Source organism: Orbicella faveolata, unplaced genomic scaffold, assembly GCF_042242905.1.
Source record: "Orbicella faveolata isolate gen_17 unplaced genomic scaffold, um_ofav_v1 contig_24, whole genome shotgun sequence".
In the NCBI taxonomy this organism is placed as follows: Eukaryota; Metazoa; Cnidaria; class Anthozoa; order Scleractinia; family Merulinidae; genus Orbicella; species Orbicella faveolata.
In genome coordinates this window covers 33792501-33819057 of record NW_028301552.1, presented here as the reverse complement: position 1 = coordinate 33819057, position 26557 = coordinate 33792501, and the positions used below count along the sequence as shown (strand labels likewise).

Sequence of the window (26557 nt, the reverse complement as noted above, 5' to 3'; positions counted from 1 at the left end):
CGCTTACGACCTGGTAAAAATTGAAAATCGGAAGCTGAATCATAAGCTCGACGCCATCGGAGTTGGAAGAATCAGAACGTTTCCATTTTATTCCGATTCCGCTCACACGACTCCGTCGCTTATGATCCGGTGAAAACCATATTGTTGGAGTAGGAAGCAAAAGCAGATGAACCAACCAATCACGATGCCTGCAATCGAGCATTGTGATTGGTTTATTCTTCGGTTTCTGCTTAACTTGCGACTACGACAATCTAGTTTTCACTAGATCATAAGCGACGGAGGTAGAATCGGTGATCTGCTTTCGACTCCGTCGGTTTGATTTTCACTAGATCGAATCGCTCTACGTTTCTGATTACGACTCCGACTCCGTCGCTAGTGAAAACCAGGCGTTAATTTAATAAGATATAAAATTAAGTTTCACGATCTTCCATTCTGGGAACTGCATTAGCGAGTGACGCGTACATGAGACAACTTCAAGCGAACAAAATGACCAGCTTTTGAGACTGAACCAATTCAACAATGACAACGTAAACCAAATGTTTCGTTTGATTTAACTTTATATTTTCAGAGTTTCTACTCCGTAAAACGCTCTATACTGTACAATTTCAAAATTAATACTAAACAAATGTAGTGGCAGTTATTACAATTTCTACAGAGATAACTCTTGTTCATTCTTACACCTTTGCTCGTTATATTAGTCTTAGTTTATGAAATAAGATTTCCAAACCCAGACATGAATTAAATACAAAAATAAATATGGTGTCCATATTTTTTGCCTTGATGAAATACGGCACACCTTGGAGAATACGCTCCGAAATCTCAGACACAATTATCCCTGCAATAAATAACGAAATAATTTACACCGATTACAACTTCCCTGGCTTTCAGTCAACAGTGAGATTTGATTTGAATTTTACAACGCGCGTAAAAACTAATTTACTGTTAAAATAACTTACAATGACATTCACGCCAGGTCCCTCCAATAATTCCCCATTCCCCGACAAAACTGAGTTGCTTGAGAACTCTTACGTCAACTCGAGATAGGAAAAGTAAAACTCGTAGTAAAATAACCAGCACGTGTTTCCCAAAAAAACACTGCCGCGCAAGTAAATTCGCACCCTTCCTTATATTTAGCGAAAAAGCGATTAAATGATGCCACGAGCTATCACACTTTTCCCGCCACAAAAGACATTGGTAGAAAGTCTCACTAAAAACTCGGGGTGAAATCTCGTACTTGTATACAGATCATGACCTCTTAATTCTTCAAACAATCTTTTCCCAGCTATATAGAGAGAATGCTCAGTTGTCGCACCCCGCAGTATTCCTCTAACATGTGGACAATGTTCTCTAGTTCATAAGACCTGGCATTGTCCAATGGCGTGCTGCCAAAAACGTCGCAGAGGTATGGATTCACTCCATGTTCCAACAAGAAAGCCACAGTCTCGGCGTTGTTCCGGCAAACAGCCTGAGAAGAGAACAAGAAGAGGGATACAAGACGAGCATAGTTTTACGTAAAAAGAAACCAGCTACAGGCCTCTCTAAAACACAGAATTCTTGACATTAGTATAGCTATTAGAAAGGAGATTAAAGAGACACAGTCAGCTTTGGGACCGCGCTGACCTGGACTCTAGTTTTCCCACTTTGAAAAGAGTTCACCTCAACCTGAAATCAAAGACACTCGTCGAGTACATCTGGAAATCCGCTTCAATCTTCGCAGTGGTTTGTTTGATTTTCAATGGTTTACTGAAAAACCTGTTTTTGAGTGTGCTTTTCCTCATCCTATGATATTACCTTATCATATTTAGTTAAAAACAGTATGGAACTCGTCTCTGTGATATGCAAATTAGCTATGAAATGGTATCTAATGCGCACGTGAGCCTGCTGACTGTGTCCCTTTAAGGGTTTGCAAAACAGCCGTTTTTCTCCGTGGGGAGAATCACGCTCGCGAGAGGTGTCGCTGATTACTAAAGCTACACGGGAAATTAATATTTCGCGCGCGACACTCACCACGTGGAGAGGCGTTCTTTTATCGTAATCACAAGCATTTAAATCCACTCCTGCTAGCTGCCACACCAACAGGTCATCCACGCGATTTTTGGCCGCCAAGCGGCAGAGTTCAACAGCGGTCTCCATAGAAGTTTTCATCAGCTTAGCGCCAGCCTTACGAAGAGTTTTCACGATCTCTTTATGCCGGAATTTAATTGCGTCGTCCAGAGGAGAAGTGTTGAATCTGTCTCTTACTTGCGTAGAGGCGCCGTGTTTTAACAGAAATTTGACAGCTTCACTGTTTCCTTCCACGCACGCGACGTGAAGAGCGGTTCGGCCATCGTATTCCTTGGTGGAATTAACGTCCGCACCCTGCAAATGAAACGTGCACTATTTGACTAATATCGATTGATTGAGGTAGTGTTCTAATGACATAAAAGAGCTCAGTCACGGTCCTTGAAGTTATTTTGACCGCGAACAGAATTACCTTTAAATTGAAGGAAACCTGAAAATAGTACTTTGCTAAGATGGAAAAGCACCAAAGAGATAGTAATAAACCATCAACAAAAAAGGACGCTTAAGGATGGAGAAGATTAAAATGGATTGCAGACGACGAATTTGAAAAATTTACGCCAAACTTTTTAAGATGTACAAACGGTGACGTAGCTCCTTTAAGTTCAGCATTACTGAAAACTAAAACGCACAACAAAAAGCTACCCGTGTTTGAGTTACGCGGTGCAAAATCGATGCAAAAGTAGGAACTCGGTGAATCCGAAACATTCACGTAAATCTGGGAGCCGCCCACACTAATGCGCGTTCGTAAACGCGTCGCAGCTTATATTCCGCACTACTACGATCGCAAATGCTCATCGTTTTCACCAAAAACGCATGTATCTGTAAACGCTGTCCAGAGTTGACACATTTGAAAGCCCTATCGTAACACCTCCGACGTCACAGCTTGTGCAACGTTGTCCACTGAGCGACTTTTGGCGGGAAACAACTTCATTGATAGTTGTCATGTGACCTTCAAGAGGCCAATGAAAGCGCGCGCTGTTAAGAAAAAAATTCTGGCCATGTAACAATGTCTAACGCGCCAATAGCTCACCTGATTAAGAAGTTCTTCCAGGGTCTTTACATTTCCAGCACTCGTTGCACAGCTCATGAGCACTGGAAGGAGCGCGTCCCTGATATATTTCATCTCCTGTGAAAACGTAACGTACCGTGAAATACTGATAATAAATACTATAAGTCCTACCACAAATAAGATTCACAAATCTCAGACACAAAAGTCCTTGCCACAATGATTCCCCATCCTCTCAATGTAAGCCTACAAGTTTATAGGTAGATTTAGCTAATAACGCCTTTCAATTATAATCCAGCCAATAAGAGCTTGTTTTGTGTTTTGTGCATTCGTAGTCTAGAGCACAGATCTGTCACGGCCACTATTCAGCTTCAAACAGAGTTCAAAGACCTTTGTGTTTCATATCAGTGTTTCGTTAGACAAATGCAATATCCTGTCACTGATCATTCCCTTGATTGCCATCACATGTCAGCTTGACGGTATATGGATACTGTAAGGAGAAATTACACATTGATGGGCAATAAAGTATAAGAAACCATCACCTTGCTGCAACCTATCCGCAGTGAAGAAGCCACGGCTGCAATGAATGAGTTGTCTTTGAGAGAAAACTGTTCTCGGCTATGAGCAACAGTCAGTTCTCCTCGAATGTTATTTCGCATCAACTGACAAGAGACAAGACGAAACACAAATCTGTCAATAAAATCAATTAGTAAAAGTGCTTTAATTTAAATTTGTTCTTAGGTGTTCAATTTAGCTTTGCGTTCGCTGAATGCAATTTACTCTTAACCAATCAGAGTAACACATTGTTTTTCAAACAATCAGCATCAGAACCAAAATCAACCGTGACTTTTTTTGGATGCGCTTTCATGTGCTTGATTCCAATTTAACTGTTGGCCTTGTGTTCTTATTGGTTATTGCTAGCAAAAGCCCATACACAAACGCAGCAGTATTGCACACAGCGTCGCAGTAGGTATGTAAAACCACTTGAACTACAAAGGTCAATTGTCATTCATAGAGAATACCTCTTGTTTCTGGTTCCAGCTAAGCTCTGTCTTTCCCAGCACATAAGACAGTTTTGTGAGAGCAGCTTCAGGAGTCATGTCTGACCCAGGAATTACCCCTGCATCTAACAAAACCTGGTCAAAAAAAGAAAAGTTACTAGTAAGCAATAATGGTTACACCAAGAGAAAGTATTCTCAATTTGGGAGGGAACACGCAAAATATTTCCGAGTTGTCTTTTGCCTCAGTGTCAAAACGAGTCTTTGTGCAAAACCATTCATATGAAAATGTGTTCCCCGTACAGGTTTATTTTCATGCAAATCAAACTCACTTTCATATGAAAGGTTTGTGTGAGGAGTCGCTGTGAAACAGAGGCACAAGGTAACTCGGAAATGGCCTATTACAGTATGCCGGAGACCAGACGGTCTACTGGTTAGTGCAGTGGACTCCAGATTAAGCAGTCCAGGTTCGAACTGTTGCCAGGGTCAATGTATTGTGCTCTTGGGTGAGAAACTTTGTTCTCTCAGTGCTTTTCTTCACCCAGTGGTACTGGCAAATTTCATGTTGACAACGCTAGCATTCCTATGGGAAGGGGGAAGATAAGCGTTATTTACATTAAACAACCACTGCAGTCTAACACTCCCCTTTTATGAAAAAAGCGCAGTCTGGTTTAAAAGGACAATTTTTTACAAGCAAAGAAAACCACACGCACACACACAAAAAGCAAAACAAACAAAGCTGTTTTCCAAATGGAAGTTAAAAAACATGGATAGTATACCAGTGAACATTATTACATGTAGGACTCTCACCTTGCCGGTTGCATACTGATCAACTACTGGTCCATGGAGACATTGGGTGCAGTTGATGATCAATACCCCACGTCGAGTGGCTTTCTTTATTTCACTGATAAGATCATCACGGTTATTAGGTGCATTTCCGCTCCCGTACGTCTGCAGGACCACACCCAACATGGGAGGCTTCAGAAATGCGCTTACCTGTGGATGGCGTGATATACAAATAAGATGTGACATGTCACACATAATGGATTTCTTATAAGAGGATGTAATGACACTTAGTTACAAAATAGTTTGAACCCCTGAGTATTTGCTTTGATTAGTTATTCCTCTAATGTGATTGTCTGGGTGAGGGTAGTTCTGAAAATAACTGCTGTTGGTAAATGTAGTTTTGAAAACTTGGACGGAAGTCATCTTTAGAGTCAAGCTGCAAGTGGAAAGTCTTTGTCAGTCGATGATGTTATAAGTTTAGTACATTAACACTTATTGGTTTAGTTGACAAATGTCACATAATAATCTTAACTAATCAAGACTTATAACACCAACTAACAAACACTAAATATAACACTAAGAATAACATTAGCTAGCACATTTAGACTAGAGATATGGGAGGTGCGGTGGCCTTATGGTTAGTACACTGGTCTCCGGATCGAGCGGTCCGGGTTCGAGCCCTGGCCGGGCACATTGTGTTGTGTTCTTGGGCGAGACACTTTACCCTCACAGTGCCTCTCTCCACCCAGGTGTATAAATGGGTACCGGCGAACTTAATGCTGGGGGTAACCCTGCGATGGACTAGCATCCCATCCAGGGGGGAGTAGAAATACTCCTAGTCACTTCATGCTACAGAAACCGGGATAAGCTCCGGCCTGATGGGCCACTTGGCTTGCATGCAGACTTTATCTTTTTTTAATCAAGACTTATAACACCAACTAACAAACACTAAATATAACACTAAGAATAACATTAGCTAGCACATTTAGACTAGAGAGATGGTAAAGAACAACACTCTTAAAATACTGACTTACAGTTTCAGCTGTGATACCAGGAAACAGCCTTAGCAGACCAATGTTAGAATTCATGTTGGTATGAACTGTAAACTTGCTGCCATTGTTTGAACGAAATATTGCATCCCACTGGACTGCAAGAAAACAATTTTCAACAAGAAATACTTGAGCTTTTAAAAGAGCAGTGGCATATATAACTGGAATTTCCAAATCCTATGTTTTCCATATATGGCAATACAAATCTTGAATTTAAAAATATTGAATTTTCTATATTTGGCAATACAAATCTTGAATTCTCAATATTTGGCAAGCCAAATGTTAAATTTCCAATTCTTGAATTTTCAATATTTGACAAGGCTGCCAAATCTTGAATTTTGAATGTTTGGGAGGCCAAATCTTGAATTTCCAAATCTTGAATTTTCAACAAGTGAATTTCTAATCTTGAATTTCCAAATCAAGGGGTTGTAAATGGTCTTACAAAAAACATTGTTCTTGCAAAATTTTCTGTAGGTTTCCGCACATCTTGCAGTCTTACGTTTTTTAAAACACTTTGAGTTCTCAGTCTTGCAATTTAAAAAGTCACAAATGTCTTGGTCCTCTCATCCCTATTGACAGAATGCAATTTAAAATACATGTAAGTTGTTTCTTGATAACAAATTTATAGAATTAGTGACCATTATTTTTTACCTTCAATTTTCACCTTCATTGTCACCAGCGGAGGGAGATTTGGAGAATCAAAAGCATCAAAACTTCCAGCACTCACTTTAGTGGAACGATTGCCCCGATACAAACACCCAGCAAAATACAGGCTCACCTAAAAGGCAGAATCAACCTCAACTGACAGAAATCTTCAGAGAGCCCTTCCCTCCCACCTCATCTCATATCGCAAGGAGAAAACTTTAAGGTCAGCACACATGAAGGGACCACAAAATCTAAAAGTTGGTCCCTGCGACTAGTCCCAGAAATTCAAACTGGTTTGAATTTTTGGGACAAGTCCCTGGGACTTGTTCCTCAAAATGCTTTGTGTGAACTGTTCATGGGACAAGTCCCTGCAACTAGTCCCTTGGTGTAAACTCTTCAGGGAACTAGTTGCAGGGACCAGTCGCAGGGACTCGTCCCCTCATGTATGCCGACCTTTAAAATCCTAGTAAAAGCTAAGCCATTAAGGCTTTAGAGCCAATTCATCTGCAAACTGGAGGAGTCATACAGGCCCATCAACACATTTTCCATCAATCTGTAGAAATTTACCAACTTAAATTTACTACTGTTTAGCTAAAACAGCAACTCAGGCAACTGCAAATTAAAAAGTCTGTTGTAATACTAGCTTGGGAAAGCTTGCATTCAGGTGTCTAATCAGGGAGAAATATCATTTTGTCACAGTTAAAAATACCTTGGAATGTTCTGGGATCAGAATGACACATCTCCATTTTATTACTTAGTTTGCACTCTCATGCATGACATGGCGTGTGAATTTGTGTGCGCAATAAGGATGCGCAGAAACAGTCAGCACAAATGTCCTTAAGAGACAAGAATGAACAAACCACTTACCTCTGGAATAACATAATGCCCTGCTATAACTAAGGCTCCCAAGAGGTTATCACGACCATCATTTCTCTGCTCATAAATTGGTACCTGTTAGATGTAAAAAAAGAGATACAATATTTAATATGGAGGAGGATATTTTGTTTTGAAAAACAGCAAAATTACAGATATGTGTCACTGGCTAGCAACACACAAACAAATTTCCTCCTCAGGTAATAATCATATTTGATAGATCAGGGTTCTCTACGTTTAGGTAACTTTTTGATCAACTGTTGCATTTCAGAATACAGTCATAAGGTGCAATGAGTTTACGTGACACAAGAGCAACACTATTGGTCTTATCCAGAAAATATCCATCACCCTTCTACAGAGGGATTTATAAATTCTGTCAACCCCCTCCTCTCGCATGCCTCTGAAAATTCCAGTTTTGGATCATACAAGTCATGTACTTTCCTTTAAGAATTTTGGCTTTCAAGAACCCTTCTCCCTTTAAAATTACCAATAGCCCTTCGTTTTTCTAATAACCCTTCTTGGGATGGATATAGATATCTTCTTGCAACAAACAAGCCCATTAACATTGTTATTTTTAAATGTAACATAAGATATGTAATTTTATCTTTTGAACAATAAAGACACTTTATTTATTTTATTTATTTAGAACACCCACTGAACTAAAAACATTGAATTGCAAGCAATTCCAAATGCACAGTGATTGTATTAAATAACGACATCAGAAGAAATCGCCCACACCTGTGACCCAGTAAACACAACAGACTTTCCAAGGCTCTCCAGCATGAATGACAAGGCAGATGCACTATAAGCCATAGTATCTGTGCCGTGTATCACCACAAATCCATCATAGTTACTGTAGTTTTCTTTAATGTCCAGCGCTATTTCTATCCAGTCACTGATTGTCATGTTTGATGAGTCTTTAATTGGACAATATTCTTTGATGTAGTACAACACTCGCACTCCATGTGGTGATATGCTGTTGAATAGTTAAAAACTAAATTTTTCTTTTTGCACAAAGTATAAAGCCCGTGGACATCTTTGATCTCCTTACTTACTTTTAAATTAGTCTGATGCAGACTTATAGGAAAAGCAGAACTAAAACTGTAGTCCAAATAGCTAAAACTAAAATTATAGTTGCTGTTTATCATGGCTAGAGCATATAGCTAATAGAGGGAATAAATATTAGGTTAACAAAGGGACCAATACTGGGTTGTATACCTGCCAACTATTTCTGAGTTATATGTGTGAGATTTTTATTCTGGGAGTGCCGGGTTTTTTGAAGACAACGCAAACATATCTGAAGATTCAAGAAGATGTCTGAAAACTTCCAAAGACGTCCGAAGTCTTCCGAAGACGAGGTTATCAAAAAACGCTTTAGCCACACGGACCAAAGACGTTAGTTAATCATGACATCAGCATATCGCTAAACACAGCCTTGCTCCCAGTGCTTTCTATTTGAAGAAGGAAGTATTGTCATTTACACACAGTTTTCATTTCTTACATCGGTTTGAGTTTACATATTTTTGGAAATTGTCTCAAGCAAAGCTGCAACCACTCACATTTTTCAATCAGGCATGAGAATTTGGCACGAAAGTGTGAGCCGGCATAAGAGTCTTGACTTTCCTCCTTGAATTTCCAGAATTTTCAGTTACCTTACTGGTTTGCATTTCAGAAATTCAACAACTTTCGCATTTTTGGAAACTATGCCCTATATATCATTTATGTGTCCACTATTATTCAAGTTCTAGACAGTAAAATATGCATGCGTAAGACTTCCATAGAGAAGATATCAATCACATCAGCTATTACTATTATTTATTATTGTTTTTAATGTGAAACCAGACAACTATCGGCTGGTGAAACACAGAGCTATAGTGACATTTCAATAACAAAACAATGTTTCTAAACAGATATCTTCCCTATGGAAACATAACCATCAAGTTAAAATATTACGCTGTACATAGTCCAAAGTTTAATTAATGTATATGAATTAAAGTTACAATTCTGCATAAAAATAAAATTGGCAGATCTAAAGCTGTGACAAAGCAAATTTTTTCCCCAGCCTTTGTTTAAATATCACTGAACTCCATCCTGCTCATCAGCTATGGATCTTTGGCCCATTGTGCAGTTTGAGAAATATACCATACCTCCTTCATGGAAGGGATTTTTTCAAGGATCCCTCCACCCCTCTGGAAATTCCAGATAAGCTTCATACATTTCTTTAAATTTTTTGGTCTTACAGAACCCCCCAGGCCCCTAGGAAATTCTAATCCCTTCTGTGGAGGGAGTATGGATATTTTTGGAACAGCACATTCATAAGAATGGCCAGTCATTGATCTATCACGTTGATATTTAATTGAACTGACGGCTGAAAAGTAAACAAACATTTGAAATAATAGTTGCTTCTGAAGACGCAAAAGCACACAGTTTATAATCACGTAACAAATGTTCTTGGAAGTGAACTGTTCGTTCGTTGTTGCTCGCGAAATATATTTCAATACAATGTATGTCATCATTGATGATGAACACTACTAAAGTCACTGCCGTTACATGAGTAGAAAACAAACATTTCATCATACAGATCAAATTCATACAATGCAAAACAAGAGAGACTTACGGCATGGCTAATTCTTCCAATGAAGAGTTCGAGCCGGGTGTGTTGTTGACACTTTCGGAGCAGGCTTCCGTCTGGTCGGTCTTCCTGTATTCCTCATCGTACAACATGGGAAGACGTTTGATCTGTGTCTGAAGGAAGCCAGTTTTCGGTTGATATCCTATTAAAACACAATTTAATGCATCGATCGTGGATAAGTTTAATTCCTAATCGAATTGCTCGTAAAGCCGGTCTAAATCTTCACGTCATATTCACCTCCATCCGTCTTCTTCATACCAATTGTTCCTCCTGTGTACAAAATCAACACTCTTGACTCTCGCACGTGCTTTGTCATTGTGGTACTTTCCATGATCTTCGAAGAAACACAAAATAGTTATTCGCAAATATTTACGTTACGCCATCGTCCCGCCAAAGCTTCCGGCAAAACTAAAGGACGCTGAAAGTTCGCGCGTGTCACATGGCCGCCCGCTTTGCATCACTGGTTTGATGCTGTTGCGTCACGTGCGTCGTCGCGTGCCACGTAGTTGTCAATGAAATTTTGTTGTTGTTGTTGTTGTTGTTGTCATTTTTATTATTTTTTTAAGTTAACATGAGTATTAATAATCAATTACCAATTTTTAGGAAAGGACTTTGACAAAGACCAATGTCCAGGAAATGAAGAGAGAAGGGGCGGACTGGTGGGTGTGTTGGGGGCGTTCAGAGCCTGGAGGGACTAGCACAGACTGCTGACCACCAGGTAGAGCCTGTACATAACGACATAACGACATAAGGAAAAGATCAGTTTTATCTTGACGATGTCGTTATGTCGTTATGTCGCTAGTGTGAACCGGGCTTAACACTTCACAACAAGATTTAGGTCGAAGATATGATTGATCATCGCAGTTAGGCACTCAACTTAAGCAGCTGTGAAATTAATGCCTGAAAAAAATTCAGGCCTGAACGGGATTCGAACCCGTGACTTCTGCGATACCCGTGGCAGGCTACCAATTCTGAGCTATCAGGCCAACTGGGAGCTGGCCACTTTGTGAGTTCGTAATATACCCGTAGATGGTGAAGAATACTGAGTGAGTACATGAAAGTTCATACATTTGAACTGCGGAGAATGATATGAGGATATGATTGATCATCGCAGCTATGCACACAACTTAAGCAGTTGTCAAAAAAAAAAAAAAAATCAGGCCTGAACGGGATTCGAACCCGTGACCTCTGCGATGCCAGTGCAGTACTCTACCCACTGAGCTATCAAGTCAACTAGGAGTTGATAACGGATATATTACAAAGTGACAATGAGATCAGCTACCAGTTGGCCTGATAGCTCAGTTGGTAGAGCACTGCACCGGCATCGCAAAGGTCATGGGTTCGAATCCCGTTCAGGCCTGATTTTTTTCAGGCTTAATTTCACAACTGCTTAAGTTGTGTGCATAAGCTTGTATAACTGCGATGATCGATCATATCTTCATATCATTCTCCGCAATTCAAATATATGAACTTTCATATATTCACTTGTAAGATATAGGTTATTGACCGGGCGTGAGGTCAACAAGATGGCATCTTGCCCGCTTACGGAGCTAGCCGTGTATTCTTTCGCCTTTGTCCCTCTTACAACGGAAGCCCGTTAATCTGCAACTGACCACATAAATCTGGCCGTCTATAACCCTTTGAATACCAACTACGCATATATATGCGTAATTAATGGTCGTGCTCTTTGTACCACTTGTGACGTCATCAGTTTAAATGTCATCAGATATTCTTGATAAGCAGATAGTAGTACTAGGCTAGGCCTTTCCGCACAATGGTCAGGTTTAGATATCGACGACATTCCGACGTCACAAATTGAAAAACAACGTTATCAGTTTTGGTGAAAAAACGGTGGTAAAATGGTCCACTACGCCTATGATTGATTAACTTCCAACTTTTCACGGCAGCCAGAAAGAACATACAATGCAAAAGGTAGCCAGTGTAAAAGGGCCGAGAAAAACAGAAAGGAAAGGGGCAACAAACAAAATTGAGAACGGTTAATGGCAAAAAAAAATGCATTCATGCAAAGTAAAATAAAAATCTGTAAGACAGATTTTTCGCAAACTAAGAAAATGTAAAATCAAAAATAGCTGAAAATCTGTCTCACAGATTTTTATTTTACTTTGCATGAATGTTAAATCTCTCCTCAGGTACTCGGTCGTTCATTTTGGCCATTTGTTGACGTTTAATTGTTCAAGTTTCACATAGAATGGTGAAAGACTTAAGTAAACAGTAAATAGAGAAAGGGAAAACATCCTGGAACATTTTTCAAAAGAGTTAGAAGTTGGGCTGTTATAATCCATCAAAACTGTAGTAAACTACCTTAAGTTATGATAGTTACAGTATTTTGGGGAATCATAACATATCTTAACGTAAATTATTGGCTATTATATTAATTTGGCAGTGAGGGGGACTGGAAATAGCAATTTGCATACCATCTGCAAGAGGAATCCATGTTTTGGTGTCACCCGCTTTTGTCGATCTCTAGCTCAGCTTCAGTCTTGATTTTACAAGACGTAACAAAGGTGTAAATTTGTTAGCTCTTCCTCAAGTTTAGCTTGCCATATGAAGTGCACATTTTGAATGGGGGTTCGGTCTTAGGCCAAGTGTAGTGATATTCGTTAAAGTGTATTCATCGGTTATCGGTTAACAAAGATTATTGACATTGGTCTAGAATTTGTCGTCTAGATTTTTCATCAAGACTTTGTCGCTATGAGCGTTGCTCATGAATGGCACAACAGCATGAAGGCATTTTCTATAAATCAGCCGTTGATTGAGAGTTGATATCTCTGCTCTTGGAACATGGTTTCCCAGTATTTGCGGTGTAGGGCATTAAATGGCAAGGAACAGAATACTGAAAATAAAGAAAACAGCACAGGTATAAGTCGTATACGTAGACGGTATGTGGAGTAACCAATCAGACCGCAGTATTTTTGAATGGACCAATCAGAAAGCCGGATATCGCCGACGTGACCAAAATGGGCATTTTGGACATACTCCGTGACGTCACGACCCGAGAATGGTCTGACGTCATCAAAAGCCCTAGGTCGCAATGGAGTACCTGGGAAAGGTCATTGAGGCGCATTCTGGAGAAATCGGGAAAAAGGAAGAGACGGAGAAGCATTTTTTCAATGAAACTCAATTTAATTTTATGATAGTAGAAGTTTACAAAGGGGACATGTGTCACTCCCTGATGGAAGACGCCCCGAAAACTTTTTAAAACACAACATGACAAATTTTTTTGTACCCCTGCTGGCCCTGTCCTACCCGAAGGTGATCCGTCCGAAGACGCGCCGGCCAGCAGGGGAAAACTACGTACATATTTACAAATTTGATAAATTGTCGACGTTGTGCATGTTCACGTCATCCAGATTGACTTTGGCTTATCCGTACGGATAGGACTCGAACGAATTGGGATCCGCCACCCGCTTGCCAAATATGATAAAGAAAAGGGAAGAAATATTGAACAGCAGGCTGTGGTTAACCGAAGCATAGTGCTTGTAGTGTTGGGTTCTCAAATCTGTCATAGAAAACCAAAATAGCCGGTTCAGTCGGCGACCTTAGACTCGTGAGTCCTCGAAATAATTGCGGGCAAACCAGTGGTGAAAGAACCGAGATCTGTACAGGTCCGCAAATGCTTATAAGTAAATACACTTTGCTTCATGACCTACTGAACTCGATCTTAGATGCAATTCTGCTGACTAAATACCGTACATAGGTACATCAAGACAGTACGTATCCAGCAGTTTACAATTTTCTTCATTGTTTGCTCCATTTTCCAAGACCGAGATCATCAAACCCTAGCCTTTCATCTGAAGAGATTTTCAGTGTTCCTCTGATTGATGAGTTTCGTTTTCTCATCACTTGTTTGTTCAATGATTTCAACTTTTCTATGGAGTTAAAGTCTTGTCCGTCGCTGAAAGGGAACAAGAGCCACCATCTTCATTCTTAATGACTTTAGCGGAAGCACACAAAGCAGAGTAAGAAGCGGAAGCACAGGGAGTCTTATTGGAACTCTCAGAGGTACTCTCACAGGCAGGAGAGGACTTCCCTTGTTTCTGCATTTTTGTCTCACACCTGCAAAGATAGATCACGACTTTTAGAGCCTTGTGATTGGACCAACAACTAAAATTATTTAAGTCATTCTATGGAACAGAATCGCCTAACATAGTCTAAAATAGCGTCACTTATAGCTGGTTTTCACATGACGTCACCAAAATTCGAACTACAAAACTATTGATCTTCCTGAGATTTTACTTAAATGATGTATAAGAGCAGCTGAAAACTAATATTCATACAAATTTTCGCTCTAAATGGGGTCTTGGTTTGTGATACACTACGCTTGAATTTCTAAGCTTTTGCGCGACGCGGCATTTACATGACGGCCTAGAGAGCTGTCATGATGGTTAAAAAAGTGACTTATTTCGGGGAACTTGGCTATCTGAACAGTTCATGTCTTAGAAAAAGTATTATTCTAATGTTTTAGAGTTCCTCGAGGGATAACTGTACGCTTTTGTAGTAAAACTCGGTGACAGATGTTTCTGTTGGTTTCCGGCCGCCATGTTGGTGCCCATACGGATGGGCACCAGCATGGCGTCTCCATACAAATCTCTATAAATTTGGGTAAAAAATTTTTCCGCATATCTCGCATAAGAAAAATTGCTGTGACCAGAATTTTGGCGAGAGTCTTTGCATATTTACCATCTTTCATTTCCCAGATTCTGGACTTTATCTATTGACCGGTTTTGATTTTGATTTTGTTTTTTTTTTTTAATTGCGTGACACTGAAAACCAGCAATAGGTTGTAATATGTGGGACAGAATCCTTCAAAATTAACGTTAGCGAATGCTGCGGTAAAAGGGCACTGTCATTAACATGTCAAAACAGTGATGTTGATGGATACCTAATTATATCTGTCTAGCTTTGTTAAAAACCTGGAAAATAAGTGTATTGAAGCCATAAAAGTAGTGATATAATGATATCAAACTGAAAACATTAAACGGAATGTTCTGACAGGCTCATAAGCCGGCTGACATTCATGTTTACATTTTGATCAATTTTTTCCTGTTAATAGGTTTGTCTTATTCTTCTGGTTTTTTTTTTTGGAAAAAAAACTAACAACAACTAACGAGACCAAACAACCAAAAGGAAGGAAGTTGTCATTCCGCGGAGGAATAAAGTACTTGTCTACAAAATACCCCTTTTTGATGTCAAAGAAAGCTAAAATGACACTTTTGCAAGTGTGACAGAATGACTGGCTATCTCGTGCAGAATGTTATCGAACACATTGCATATCTTACAGAATGTATGTAAGTTAGTTTGTTTTAAAAGAATCCTTACTCGAGCAAAATTCTTTTTCTTGGATTCCAGGGCGGCTTGATGTTTCGTTGTTCAAGCTGGTCCCAGTTTAATGACTGAAAAAACTTGTGTCTTCTGATCCACGGGTTTGATCCACCCTTGTAACCAATCCTTCTCAAGGGGTTCTTTTCCAAGAGCTGGAGAAAGAAAACCAGGGTTAAGATATTGTAATTCTAAGAGACATATGTATAGGCCAACGAGGTGTATATGACAAGTGCGAGTGTCTGCAATATCTAGAATTGTGGCAGCTGAAAAAAGGCGTCAGTATTTGAAGTTACCTTTTGTGCACCGCAATAAAACCCTCGGTTGTTCAAACATAAACATAAACACAAACACAAACACAAACACAAACACAAACACAAACACAAACACAAACAAAAACACAAACACAAACACAAACACAAACACAAACACAAACATAAACATAAACATAGACATAAACATAAACATAAATATAAACATAGACATAAACATAAACATAAATATAAACATGAACATAAACAACATAAACACGTAGTTTAAAAGTGACTTTCAACTGATGGAATCAAAGGAAGTTGTCTTTATTATGAAGAGGGACAATGCATGTCTGAACAGCCGTCATAAACTTTCTACATAAACCGGCTGTGCTCAGGTCTCGCTGAATATATATATAATCGTTAGTCTTGGAATAGAAAAGGAATTTTACTTTGCACGATGGCTACCTACCTGTGTTAGTAAATTCCAAGCTATCTCGGACAATTTACTCCTATATTCCACCTCGTCCGTAACTATTGCGTTGTAGAGGTCTTCAATGACTTTGTTATGAAACGGCTTCTGTTCATGAAAAAAAAAAAAAAAAAAAAAAACCATCAAACCAGGCTTGGAGTTAAAGGCCTTGATTTATTGTTGCTGACGTCACATAGTGTCCTATTCTCAGTCCTCCGTGAACACTGTATTGCGAAAAATGATGGTGTTTTTCATGACTCCAAGGGATATCGCAGCGAATTATATTTTTTCCTTGTTAGTTAAAAGAAACAAACAAGATGAAGTGATTTTGCATCTAAAACAAATTACTTCTCAATGCAATTTTTTACGACTAGATTGCCTATGTTAAACGCGTCTGCGCAAGTGAGCCCACGCCTCCATCGTTCCACAGGGACCGGAATTTACCAATTATCCTAACAGCATCGAAGTTCTTCCATTGAGTTTCGGAAAACTATTACAAGAGTATCGACAGCTGAAACTAAAGTCGCATTTGACTTGGATAATCACAAATTCCGTCACAAACCATGGATGTGAGCATATAGTAAAGCATCACTCCAAGCGACCACCAGTCGCAGCAGGAATCATATGGCTGGTGTTCAATTACCTGATAAAAAAAAGTCATAATGAGAATCAAGACTTCGTCATGGTCGTATCATTGATTTCAATGTAGCGATGTGTAAAGAGCATGTAGAGCAACACTTGACAGGATCAGACAGGATCTCAGATAATAACGCAAAAAGATTATAACGAAAAGCGAAGACAAACATAAAGCTGTTTGTTCATCTCGTCGCCAATTGGACTTAAAAGAGTCTCTTATTTCGCTCAGGGAACGAGCATACAAACTCGAGCGAAATCACGTTGCTTGAGACGAGTCTCCTCGTGCAATCTCATTTTTCGAGTGGGATCGCGTACTAGGGTGCACGTGTGCTCGTGTGTTCGCGTATTGGCTTACTCGACCATGTGGGCCAGTTCATATTTTAGCTCCTGTTATCCGATAGCCTGGGTCAGACGCTATAATTTCAAATAATTTTTCATTTTCGTGGCGTGAGATTAGAAATACCTCAGGCGCGATATATGAAGGTGTCCCGCTTTCCCAAGCTTCTTCAATTTTCTCTCCCAGCCACATGTCATCCATTGCCAGACCAAAGTCGGCGATTTTGAGGTGTCCCTCCTCATCCATAAGGACGTTCTGAAGCTTCAATTCTCTGTCGTAATAAAATGAAAGATAGAAACAGTTACAAGACTTACAATATCCCTTTGAAGTGACTTCCACACAAAGTGGTTCTAGTTTCCCAATATTAGTGCACGCGCAGGGCATGAGGGGACTGGGTACAAGTCATTTAAATTTATAGCAAGTCAACGAATCATCTTTGCCAATTTAAGGTCATTCCTCACATTTGCATTGCGCATCCTTACTGCGCATAATTTATGGCGTCATTAGCGCGCGCTTGTGCACGCGCATATTGAAAACATGACGGATTTGCCTTGATTTTGAGCTCTGTCAGTTGAAAAATGGCTCTAGCTCACCAACGAGCACGGGCACCCCAATTTTTTTTCCAGTCATTGTAATCAACTAATCATAAGCTTTGCGTGAGAAAAGACTGATCTAATTTCTATTGCTGAAAATTGAATAAATAAGAAAAATAGCAGATACACTGTGGTCTTTTCTATTTTGCAGTCAGTAACCACGTCAAAAAATTTGGTTCAAATTTTTAATCAAGGATTTAGCTTTCTGCCTGAATCAAACTTAAAATGTTTATTTGTGTCCGACACAATGTATTGACTGTAGGTTAATGTGTGTTCTTATGAGTCTGAGTTCACAAAGATTTTACAATTACTGGGAATGCGTTCTTATAATAAGCATTAAATAATGCCAAAATGGGGCATTTTCAATGCCTCACTGCTCCTTAATGAGCATGGGCACCCCCCCTTTTTTTATTTCAAAATTGAAGTTATCATATGACAAATATTCAGTGGACAAAGTTTGAACAAAAATCTATTGTCACTTTTATTTCAGAGGAATTACCTTAAGCTGAAAAGTAGCAAAATGATTCACTTGTAAAATTTGCCAAAGGTCATCAAGATGGCCTATCAACTCAATTTATTCAAAGTCTCCTCAACATGAACATATAGTAGGTTTTGATAAATTGGAAATCTTTCAGAGACTTTGTATAGATTGAGTGGTATTAGTTTTGACATTTTACCCTGTCGAAGACTGCATTTCAGGCAGTCGAAAGCTCGGGATTTTTAATCGCTTCAGCAAGAGATCATTTTAAAATTTTTACCAGGTATTAGTTTTGTCAAAAAATGTTGGTGCGGTTTCAACTGAGTGCCGTAAAACAAAAACCAAAGTAATCGCTCTAGCCAATCACAAAGGACGCAGACAATACAGTTAACCAATCAAAACTCGAAGTAATTACATGACACGAAGCGCGGGAAAACGAATGCGAATGAATACCAATTGGTTTTGGCTTCAAAATTTGCGCCAGTTTTCTTTTAATAGGTGCAAATTGCGACACTCAAATGAAAAGCGCCCTAGTAGCCGTACTGTACTCTAACAAGTGTAGTTAATCGTATTGTACGTATTCAAGTGTGGGGTAATCAATAACAAAAGTGCAAAATCAAGCAACTTCGATTTTACCTATGGACCACTCCTTGCAAATGTAGATATTCTAATCCACAGATAATTTCAGCGATGTAGAATCTAAAGCCATAAAGAATGAAAACAGCACAATAAGGAGACTATCTAGTATTATTAGATCAGAGACCATTATAAATTGGGGTTACACCTTGAAAAAATCGAGCATCAAATGTTTGTTACCATCCAAAGAACCATTAAGACACTTCATCTTAACTTTGTTTATCGTAAAACTTATTGTTTAAAATACAGTTATTTCTCCTCGTATTTTATGCCGCTGTTCTTCCTTTTGGCATACATTGGGAGCCTGTGATGATAGATACTCTTTATCTCTACACCTATTAATTGCGGGCCTAGATATGCAATTATATATTAACGACTCGATGACTGCACGGCGCCGCAAACGCGTTACATTTTCGATTTCATCCTACCTCGCTTGCAATTCGCTAAACAGTTTCTTGTGCAAGTTGAAAACCTTCTGCAGGTCCCCTGCGAGCATAAACTCCAATACCAAATAACGGCAGCCCTGAAATGTGAATAGATTACAAGGAAATTGATCATATAGGATACGGCTAGTTATTGTTAAAGTACAATGAAATGAAAGGTCGCCTTTAGCACGCTAAGGGTAAAACAATCGCCGCAAGATCGTCGGATGATCATCAGTCTTTCAAACTAAGCTCAATTCTTTTTTTCCGTGAGTTTCACGATAAATCTTACTGTAGTTACACTCAAAGGAATAACGCCCTCTTCCGGGAGAAGACTGGAGGCAGATCTCAGACCTATCTTCTTTGGGGGGGGGGGGGGGGGGGCGGTGGAGGGGGTAAAGGGAGGGGGGTAGAGCATGCAAACTGAAACGGTTGTAAACGATCAATTGCTGCCCTGTGTTTAGTAGAACCCCTGGAGTAGTTGGAAAGCTTAGCTAACTGATCAAGTGGTATTCGATTTTCACATACCTTATGACGGAATTCTCCACAAAGTGCGGACAGAAAATGATTCCAAGTGGAATTACCGAGGGCCAAGATTCTTCTCTCGATCGCGTAACTTTCTGGATCAAATTTTTTCATTTCTTTTACTGCATAGTCCATTTTGGTGTCATTCCGGTGATACAGGCTCACCTGAATAACAGGAGTAAAATGAGCGCGTTACTGTACTGCCATGATCCACCTTTGAGGTGCTTTACATAACACCAACCCACACAAACAATACTAGCTCTCTGAAATGTCTAATTTTCACATAATGCTCGCTAGAAATTAGATTAGAACTGTCAGAAGCAAGGCTTCTCCAAGGACTCTACGAGCAAACACAAATTTTAAATTTTGTAGACTTTCATGTAAGATTAACAAAACATTGGAATTCCTGAAGGATAGTTACCCTTAATTTTAAATTTTCCTACCTTTCCGAAAGCTCCTTCTCCAAGGACTTTAACTTCGGTGCAATTGGATAAATTGTTGAGCCACTGAGCAGGTACTTCCTTTCGACGAACTTTATTTTCCTCACAGTACTCATGCTGCTCTGTGTTCTTTCGTTTTCTTGTCCTTGTCTGAACAAAACAAGTACAAGGAAAAAATATACCTTAACCTTTACCCTTTAATTAACCATACTTGAAGACTGACTTTAAAATCTCTGCACACCCTGTGAATACCAACATACACTGAGCACATCTAACGCCTCTTAATGTTTAAATATATGAATTGGCTTGTTGCGTTACAAATTTACTTTTTCACATGAGAATTCTTAATTCAAAAAGGAAGCAAAATATGCAACAGTCAGGTGGTGCAAACTTACAGGACTATGGTAGAGGGTAAGAAAGCAAGTCTGTACACCTGTAGATTGGGAGATGTGAAAGACTAGCATTGACCTACGTGGAGTAGCAACACCGCTGGTCATGTCATGCTGATGCGCTCTGGCTCACCTGTGGACCTCTGTGTTCTACTGACACTTTTTTCTTACTCAATCTCTTACCTTCTTGTTAAATGATATCTCCTCTCCCTTCACTGTATTGTCACTGAAAACCAAAGAAAAAAGTTATTAGGTGTATTATAATTGGGTTTATCTTAGAAGAAAATCAGTTTCCTTTTTGCGAGAAGACTGGCTTAAATTCGCCGAATATGTTGCTACTTCTCTCGGACCCACTCCGGGGGAGGGGCATTCCAATACAGCCATTTCGCCACCCACTCTAATTCTCGCGAACTGATCGATCGATTGAAATCGCTGCAATCGAAATCACATTTCTAAAACTAATTCCGATCCTAACAATAATTTCTGAAGCGAAATCGTATTTCTGATATCACATATTCCATCGGGATAATTACCAAGTTTTTTTATGCTGGCTCCGACGAGTAAAACGGCGAGTCTTTAGCTTACAGGACAGGTGTGTTCGTGTTCTATCTGAGCTGAATTTTTTGATGCCGGCGTGCACGGTAGCTTTTCGTCTGGCTTTCCTAAAATGTGGATGAATGCTTCGCATAGGGAAATAGAATAACGTACGTTACAAAGCAAACTTTTTATCTGGTAAACGCAAAACGCGAGCACTACCAGCACTTTCTGCTCTAGTTTCTTTTCCATTGCTCCGTTTTACACTCGCACCCAGCCGCACGCGGCTTCAAGATGACGTTCACTAACTTATTCAACCAATAGGATTCTGGGATGTTACACGTGACAAAATTCTTTGATTGCGTAAATACTATGAACTCTCCTGCGTTTCCAATTTATTCTAAACACGGGGTCAAAATTTGATAGGATGTGTCGGACTTAGCGCTGCGTGCTATCTAACTTGTCTTGTAAATAAGCCGTGTTGATATTCATTTACTTATGCTTCCGAGTAAATGTGAATAACGGTTCGGCGCCATCTTGCCACGCGCGATCCTATTGTTTACACTGTCGCCATGGACACGGTCCGCTCCGCGTATTTTTTCTAATCATAACGGCTGGTCTCATTACATTTTGCGAACGCCGTTTCAAACGTTGCTAAAAAAAGCCTTGAAAGTTGCTTTTTGTCGCGCTCATATTAACGAGGAACGATAGTCGGAGAACTTTTTACAACAAGCCGCCGCCCTTGGAGAAAGCAGTTCCCGACATAAGAAAAGTAGTTATGTTTGTTGTTTAGCCTTACCTTTCTAAGCAACGATTCTTAGTTAAACGTTCAATGACATTGCTAACAGCAATGAACGCTAACCAGCAAGTTACAAAAACCATTTTCTACGTTGACAGCCGCAACTCCAGCCACAACCGAAAACCTGAATTTGTTGTGAAGACTGAAGTATGTGTGTCATAATAAACGTTGCGCTCGTGCGCGCGCGATAGAATGTGGTGTTGCTCGGATATGACTCAAAAGGCTCTTAAAAAGAAGGGCTAAGCCCGAAACGCTTAGATTGCCAGCGAACTTTTGACAATTTTTAGAGCCTTTTGAGCCTTATATCTAATTTATCGGCAGTGCCACGCATCTTATGAGTTTTTTGCTCATTCCTACTGAATGTGGTGTTATTAGTTTGATTCTGGAGACCATTTTATAGAAGAGGCCAGAAGAGAGGAAAACGGTAGCGGGAGAAGCTGAGGACTCAAAGATCTCGCTGTCCATTAGGTTTGGCATGAAGTCAACCTTTATGAACCTGCATTGTAAATGTTCAGTCGGTGAGATTGGTACATGCCCCGCAAATGATCCGGGGACCGCAAATGATCCCTAACTGAAGGAAAGTTAAGAGTCTCAGGCATAAAAGTAACAATGAAAAATGGTAAATATACTGCGAACAAAATTAACATGTGACTATAAATTTTTCGTTCAGAAAAAGCACCGCAAAAATACACACAAAATATATGTTATTTGCCGGCTGGGAGGTCCGTATAGTGAAGAACTGTGACCGAGGTCTTGAAATTGAAATGCTGCCCTCGGCCTGCGCTGCGGACCGACCCTAAGCCAGCAAATAACATATTTATTTTTTTCCTGAAGTAAATTGGCTTACAAGTCGGTTTGTTTACGCAACTTTGTTATTGACTTGGCTTACGTTCTGTCCACAAACCATCGTAAAAAGTCTAAAGGCTGGTTTTCACTAGAGCATAAGCACAAGCTCAAGCATAAGCATAATCACAAGTGAAAACAGCCGCGACATAAACATAAGCACAACCAGAAACATAAGAAGAACGAACCCACTTATTTGTCTTGTGCAGTTTTCACTAGTAACGCGTTCGACATTAGCATAAGCATAAGCATAAGCATAATGCTTATGCTTATGTCGAACGCGTTACTAGTGAAAACTGCACAAGACAAATAAGTGGATTCGTTCTTCTTATGTTTCTGCCTATGCTTATGTTTATGTCGCGGCTGTTTTCACTCGTGCTTATGCTTATGCTTATGCTTGTGCTTTTCATTGATATGCTCTAGTGATAACCAGCCTTTATTAACGAGCGAACGAGCGAGTAACTCAGATAGTAGACAAAGACAGATGTATTAAAGACCAGATTTATTTCGAACTACTTTAGTTATGTTGGTTGCATCTAGTTCACCAGTTAAGTTCTCCAAAATTGTTTTTCCGGTGTGAAATATCGAGAAAAGTTTGAAGTTGTACTAGAAAAACAATTTCTATCAGTCGTTGCGAATAGCTCGAAATCAGACTTTTCTACCCTAAATTAAGTAGGAGAAAGCGAGGAAATCTGTTAAGTGTATTCCACAGAATTTCTCTTAAATACAGCAACGGTCAGAAAGGTAAACTCGACTTAAATTGACTCATTTTTCACTTAAAATTGTACAGAGAGACACACAGCAGGATTACGCGCCATTACAGCGCTGGACTACAAATAACCAAACAAACTACTCTCCGCACAACTTCAAAATACTCAATTGAATTTACTTACTGCGACTTTCCTTGCCATTTAAAAGTGAATAGAGATAAACTTGCGTTGATTAATCGTCGACGGAAGCGTAGAAAGAGCACAGGTTGATCATTACCACTAGTTCACTCGCGAAAATTGACCAACACGACAATTTCACACGCGCTGTTTCCTATGGAGTTCCATCCCCGCCAAAAATCAGAGTTGATCACAACATTCAACTTGACAGTCTAACAATTAACTTGGCAAACATCAACATCATATTTCATTCCTCAACTTTGTACTTTGTATCACAATCATTGAAACTTTAAACATCAACTTTCAAAGTGACAGTTCAACGTTCAACTTTATCCATCAACATTCATGTTAACATGTCAACAATGATCTTGACACTTGGGCTGTCAGCAAAAGATGAAGTTTGAATCTCCAAGTCGAATGTTGAGTCACCAAAGGCGCACCAATCCCGCCAAAATTCAACTTGGGAATTCGACTTTCAAGTTGATAATTCAACATGAATTGTTACGTGTCAATATCCGTGTTTAGCAATGAACATTGCTATTGCTGATGACGCAAATATGTTCACCATGACGTAATGCTCTCTCTCTTCCTCCCTCGAGAAAGTACCCTGGTTGTGGCTGGTCACGTGTCTGCTAGATTTTTCCAGATTCCAGAAAAATGATTGGAGGGAGGGGCAGGACAGTTAAAATTTGTCTCCACTGAGCTCACCTCCTGAGCCCAGTATGGAGTGGAATTTGTAACCTCGGCCGAACTCACAGCGAAGGCATTGACACATTCGATATTGGAGTTCAGTGTATCAAAGTTCGGCTTAAAGGTTAGCCCTGCATTTGGCTGAATTTTCCCATCGATAGTTGGACGGTCTTTGGAATTTGTGGTGGTGAAAATAATTGACAAAGAACTTGGAAATGACGACCACAACAATAAATGAACCGCGCGGTGAATTTAATTTCATTTTTCATTCGGCAAAATCACAACGTAGGTAGTTACTCATTCGCTTAGAGTTAAATACGTTGTTTGTTCGCCCACAAAGGTAGTTTTGAATTTCATTGAATTACTCCCATCGACAGTTTGGCGGTCATTCCATTCTCTTGCGGCGAAAACAAATTACGAAGAACTTGACATCAACAGCATTAACGACTGAGTGCTGAACACCAACAACTTGATTAAGCAGCTTATATTTTTCGATCGAAAAAATCACAACGGAGACGTTGATGCCTTCGTGTAGAGTTTGATATTTCCAGTGTATGGCCAAGAGACTGGCTTTGAATTTGATTGAATTTATCCAATCGACAATTTGACGGTCATTCGGTTCTCTTGTTGTGAGAAATTTTATGAAGAACTTGACAACAGCGACATCGGTCGCGCGTTTGCAAAATCCAGTGACTTTCGTTTTAAAACTGTTTTAGCGGTAAGTCCAATTTTCGGCCAAGAAACTAGCTTCTCATTTAGCTGAATGCATCCCGTCGATAATTTGACGGTTACTTAATTCTTTTGCTGTGAAAAACTGATTAAACTGATCCGAAGCAGGTTGTTGACGGTTTTTAAAAAAGCACTGAAAAATAAGCAAAGTTCCCTCTCAATTAGCATCTCATACTCATAGAAGTTCAGATCATAGCGACGAAGCATTGGTCAGGGAGGATCTCTGACGAACAACTTGCCTCACTTTCAAAATAAATAACGTCTGTATAGCAGCGCAAACATTTACCTCCCTAGACAGTGTTGACTAAATTTAAGTTGAGGACCCACCCTCTGTGCGGCTTTGATTGGCATACTTAGACACGTGACCAACCGCAACCAGGGTACTTTCTCGAGGGAGGAAGAGAGAGAGCATTACGTCATGGTGAACATATTTGCGTCATCAGCAATAGCAATGTTCATTGCTAAACACGGATATTGACACGTAACAATTCATGTTGAATTATCAACTTGAAAGTCGAATTCCCAAGTTGAATTTTGGCGGGATTGGTGCGCCTTTGGTGACTCAACATTCGACTTGGAGATTCAAACTTCATCTTTTGCTGACAGCCCAAGTGTCAAGATCATTGTTGACATGTTAACATGAATGTTGATGGATAAAGTTGAACGTTGAACTGTCACTTTGAAAGTTGATGTTTAAAGTTTCAATGATTGTGATACAAAGTACAAAGTTGAGGAGTGAAATATGATGTTGATGTTCGCCAAGTTAATTGTTAGACTGTCAAGTTGAATGTTGTGATCAACTCTGATTTTTGGCGGGGATGGAACTCCATAGTTTCCCGCCGTTACCGCGACCGTGGTCAGCAGGGCGCTTATATGTAGGCCTTTCTAGTCCGCCCTGGTGGTCAGAGATAGGAAAATCCGAACCGCGCTAAGAACCAATCAGATTGTATGATTGGTTTCCGTGCCCTCTTAAGAAAAATTATATATTAACAAATTGACGTCAAAGTGGCTGTGGAACCACGAGCCGCAGGCGAGTGGTTCCGCAGTAAACGCCGTAAAGTTACCGTAAACAAAGATAAGTGAATTTTATTCAAAATGACGCGAACATTGTCAATAGCTTTCCCCCTTTTTGATTGGCTACTTGAGGACGGCGCCTACTAAATACAAAGGTTTTTGCACCAGGTAAGGACCACGTGGGAAAAGTAGACCTTTGCAAGTGCTATTGGAATCCACAAAGAAAAATTGGGGTAGCCACGTATTTTTTTGAGATAATTAGCCTTGAATCTCAACAGAAATGCTGACATCAGCATTTTCTGAAAAAAGAAGGAAAGGATATATCTTCGCAGATTTCCTTCGAATTCGCCTTTACTAAAAGAAATTAAAGCAAGCATATTTATAAAGATCTTAAAATTGCATGGTAAATGGTAGCATAAAAAACATTTTTCGTATGTTTTTAATAACAAAATCGTTGCAACAGCGCTTTTAACGTCTCTGACAGTCTTCCTC

General features: G+C 39.7%; 3 protein-coding genes and 2 non-coding genes across 6 annotated transcripts; 1 reads left to right on the top strand and 4 right to left on the bottom strand.

The window, feature by feature from the left end:
- Positions 1-539: 539 nt before the first annotated feature.
- On the bottom strand, positions 540-10496 carry LOC110056027 (L-asparaginase-like). 2 transcript variants are annotated; one of them, XM_089292146.1, is made up of 12 exons: positions 10288-10493; positions 10036-10192; positions 8157-8394; positions 7413-7496; positions 6552-6678; positions 5886-5998; positions 4876-5061; positions 4090-4203; positions 3610-3729; positions 3092-3187; positions 2008-2358; positions 540-1465 (listed from the first exon to the last, which is right to left on the bottom strand). In XM_089292146.1, exons 1-12 carry the CDS (start codon positions 10379-10381, stop codon positions 1283-1285), a joined length of 1863 nt encoding a protein of 620 aa, XP_089148272.1. In that variant the 5' UTR covers positions 10382-10493; the 3' UTR covers positions 540-1282. The 2 variants fall into 2 exon arrangements, with proteins under 2 accessions (XP_089148272.1, XP_089148271.1); XM_089292145.1 differs by lacking the exon at positions 540-1465 and having other exon boundaries at positions 1472-2358; positions 10288-10496.
- Positions 10497-11208: 712 nt separating this feature from the next.
- On the bottom strand, positions 11209-11281 carry Trnaa-ggc (transfer RNA alanine (anticodon GGC)). Its single transcript has one exon. It is a non-coding gene; the product is annotated as a tRNA-Ala (tRNA).
- A 56-nt stretch (positions 11282-11337) lies between these two features.
- Positions 11338-11410, top strand: Trnaa-ggc (transfer RNA alanine (anticodon GGC)). The gene has a single exon. It is a non-coding gene; the product is annotated as a tRNA-Ala (tRNA).
- A 2530-nt stretch (positions 11411-13940) lies between these two features.
- On the bottom strand, positions 13941-16272 carry LOC149111376 (protein kinase C-like). The gene is made up of 3 exons (XM_089292493.1): positions 16114-16272; positions 15391-15545; positions 13941-14127 (listed from the first exon to the last, which is right to left on the bottom strand). Exons 1-3 carry the CDS (start codon positions 16255-16257, stop codon positions 13941-13943), a joined length of 486 nt encoding a protein of 161 aa, XP_089148619.1. The 5' UTR covers positions 16258-16272.
- An 850-nt stretch (positions 16273-17122) lies between these two features.
- On the bottom strand, positions 17123-19289 carry LOC149111375 (RAC serine/threonine-protein kinase-like). The gene is made up of 3 exons (XM_089291832.1): positions 19222-19289; positions 18794-18856; positions 17123-17357 (listed from the first exon to the last, which is right to left on the bottom strand). The coding sequence occupies exons 1-3, from the start codon at positions 19287-19289 to the stop codon at positions 17123-17125; spliced, it is 366 nt and encodes a 121-aa protein (XP_089147958.1).
- Positions 19290-26557: the final 7268 nt, after the last annotated feature.

Coding starts and splice junctions, on each gene's coding strand:
- LOC110056027 (XM_089292145.1), bottom strand. CDS start 10,381: ATGGAAAGTACCACAATGACAAAGCACGTGCGAGAGTCAAGAGTGTTG. Junction 5,999..6,551: donor AATGAAGGTGAAAATTGAAG/GTAAAAAATAAT, acceptor GTTTTCTTGCAG/TCCAGTGGGATGCAATATTT. Junction 3,730..4,089: donor GCTGGAACCAGAAACAAGAG/GTATTCTCTATG, acceptor GTCTCTTGTCAG/TTGATGCGAAATAACATTCG.
- LOC149111376 (XM_089292493.1), bottom strand. CDS start 16,257: ATGGTTTTTTTTTTTTTTTTTTTTTTTCATGAACAGAAGCCGTTTCAT. Junction 15,546..16,113: donor CTTGGAATTTACTAACACAG/GTAGGTAGCCAT, acceptor TTCTTTCTCCAG/CTCTTGGAAAAGAACCCCTT. Junction 14,128..15,390: donor AGAAAAAGAATTTTGCTCGA/GTAAGGATTCTT, acceptor CTATCTTTGCAG/GTGTGAGACAAAAATGCAGA.
- LOC149111375 (XM_089291832.1), bottom strand. CDS start 19,289: ATGCTCGCAGGGGACCTGCAGAAGGTTTTCAACTTGCACAAGAAACTG. Junction 18,857..19,221: donor TTTAGCGAATTGCAAGCGAG/GTAGGATGAAAT, acceptor TTATGGCTTTAG/ATTCTACATCGCTGAAATTA. Junction 17,358..18,793: donor TTGCAAGGAGTGGTCCATAG/GTAAAATCGAAG, acceptor TTATTACGACAG/AGAATTGAAGCTTCAGAACG.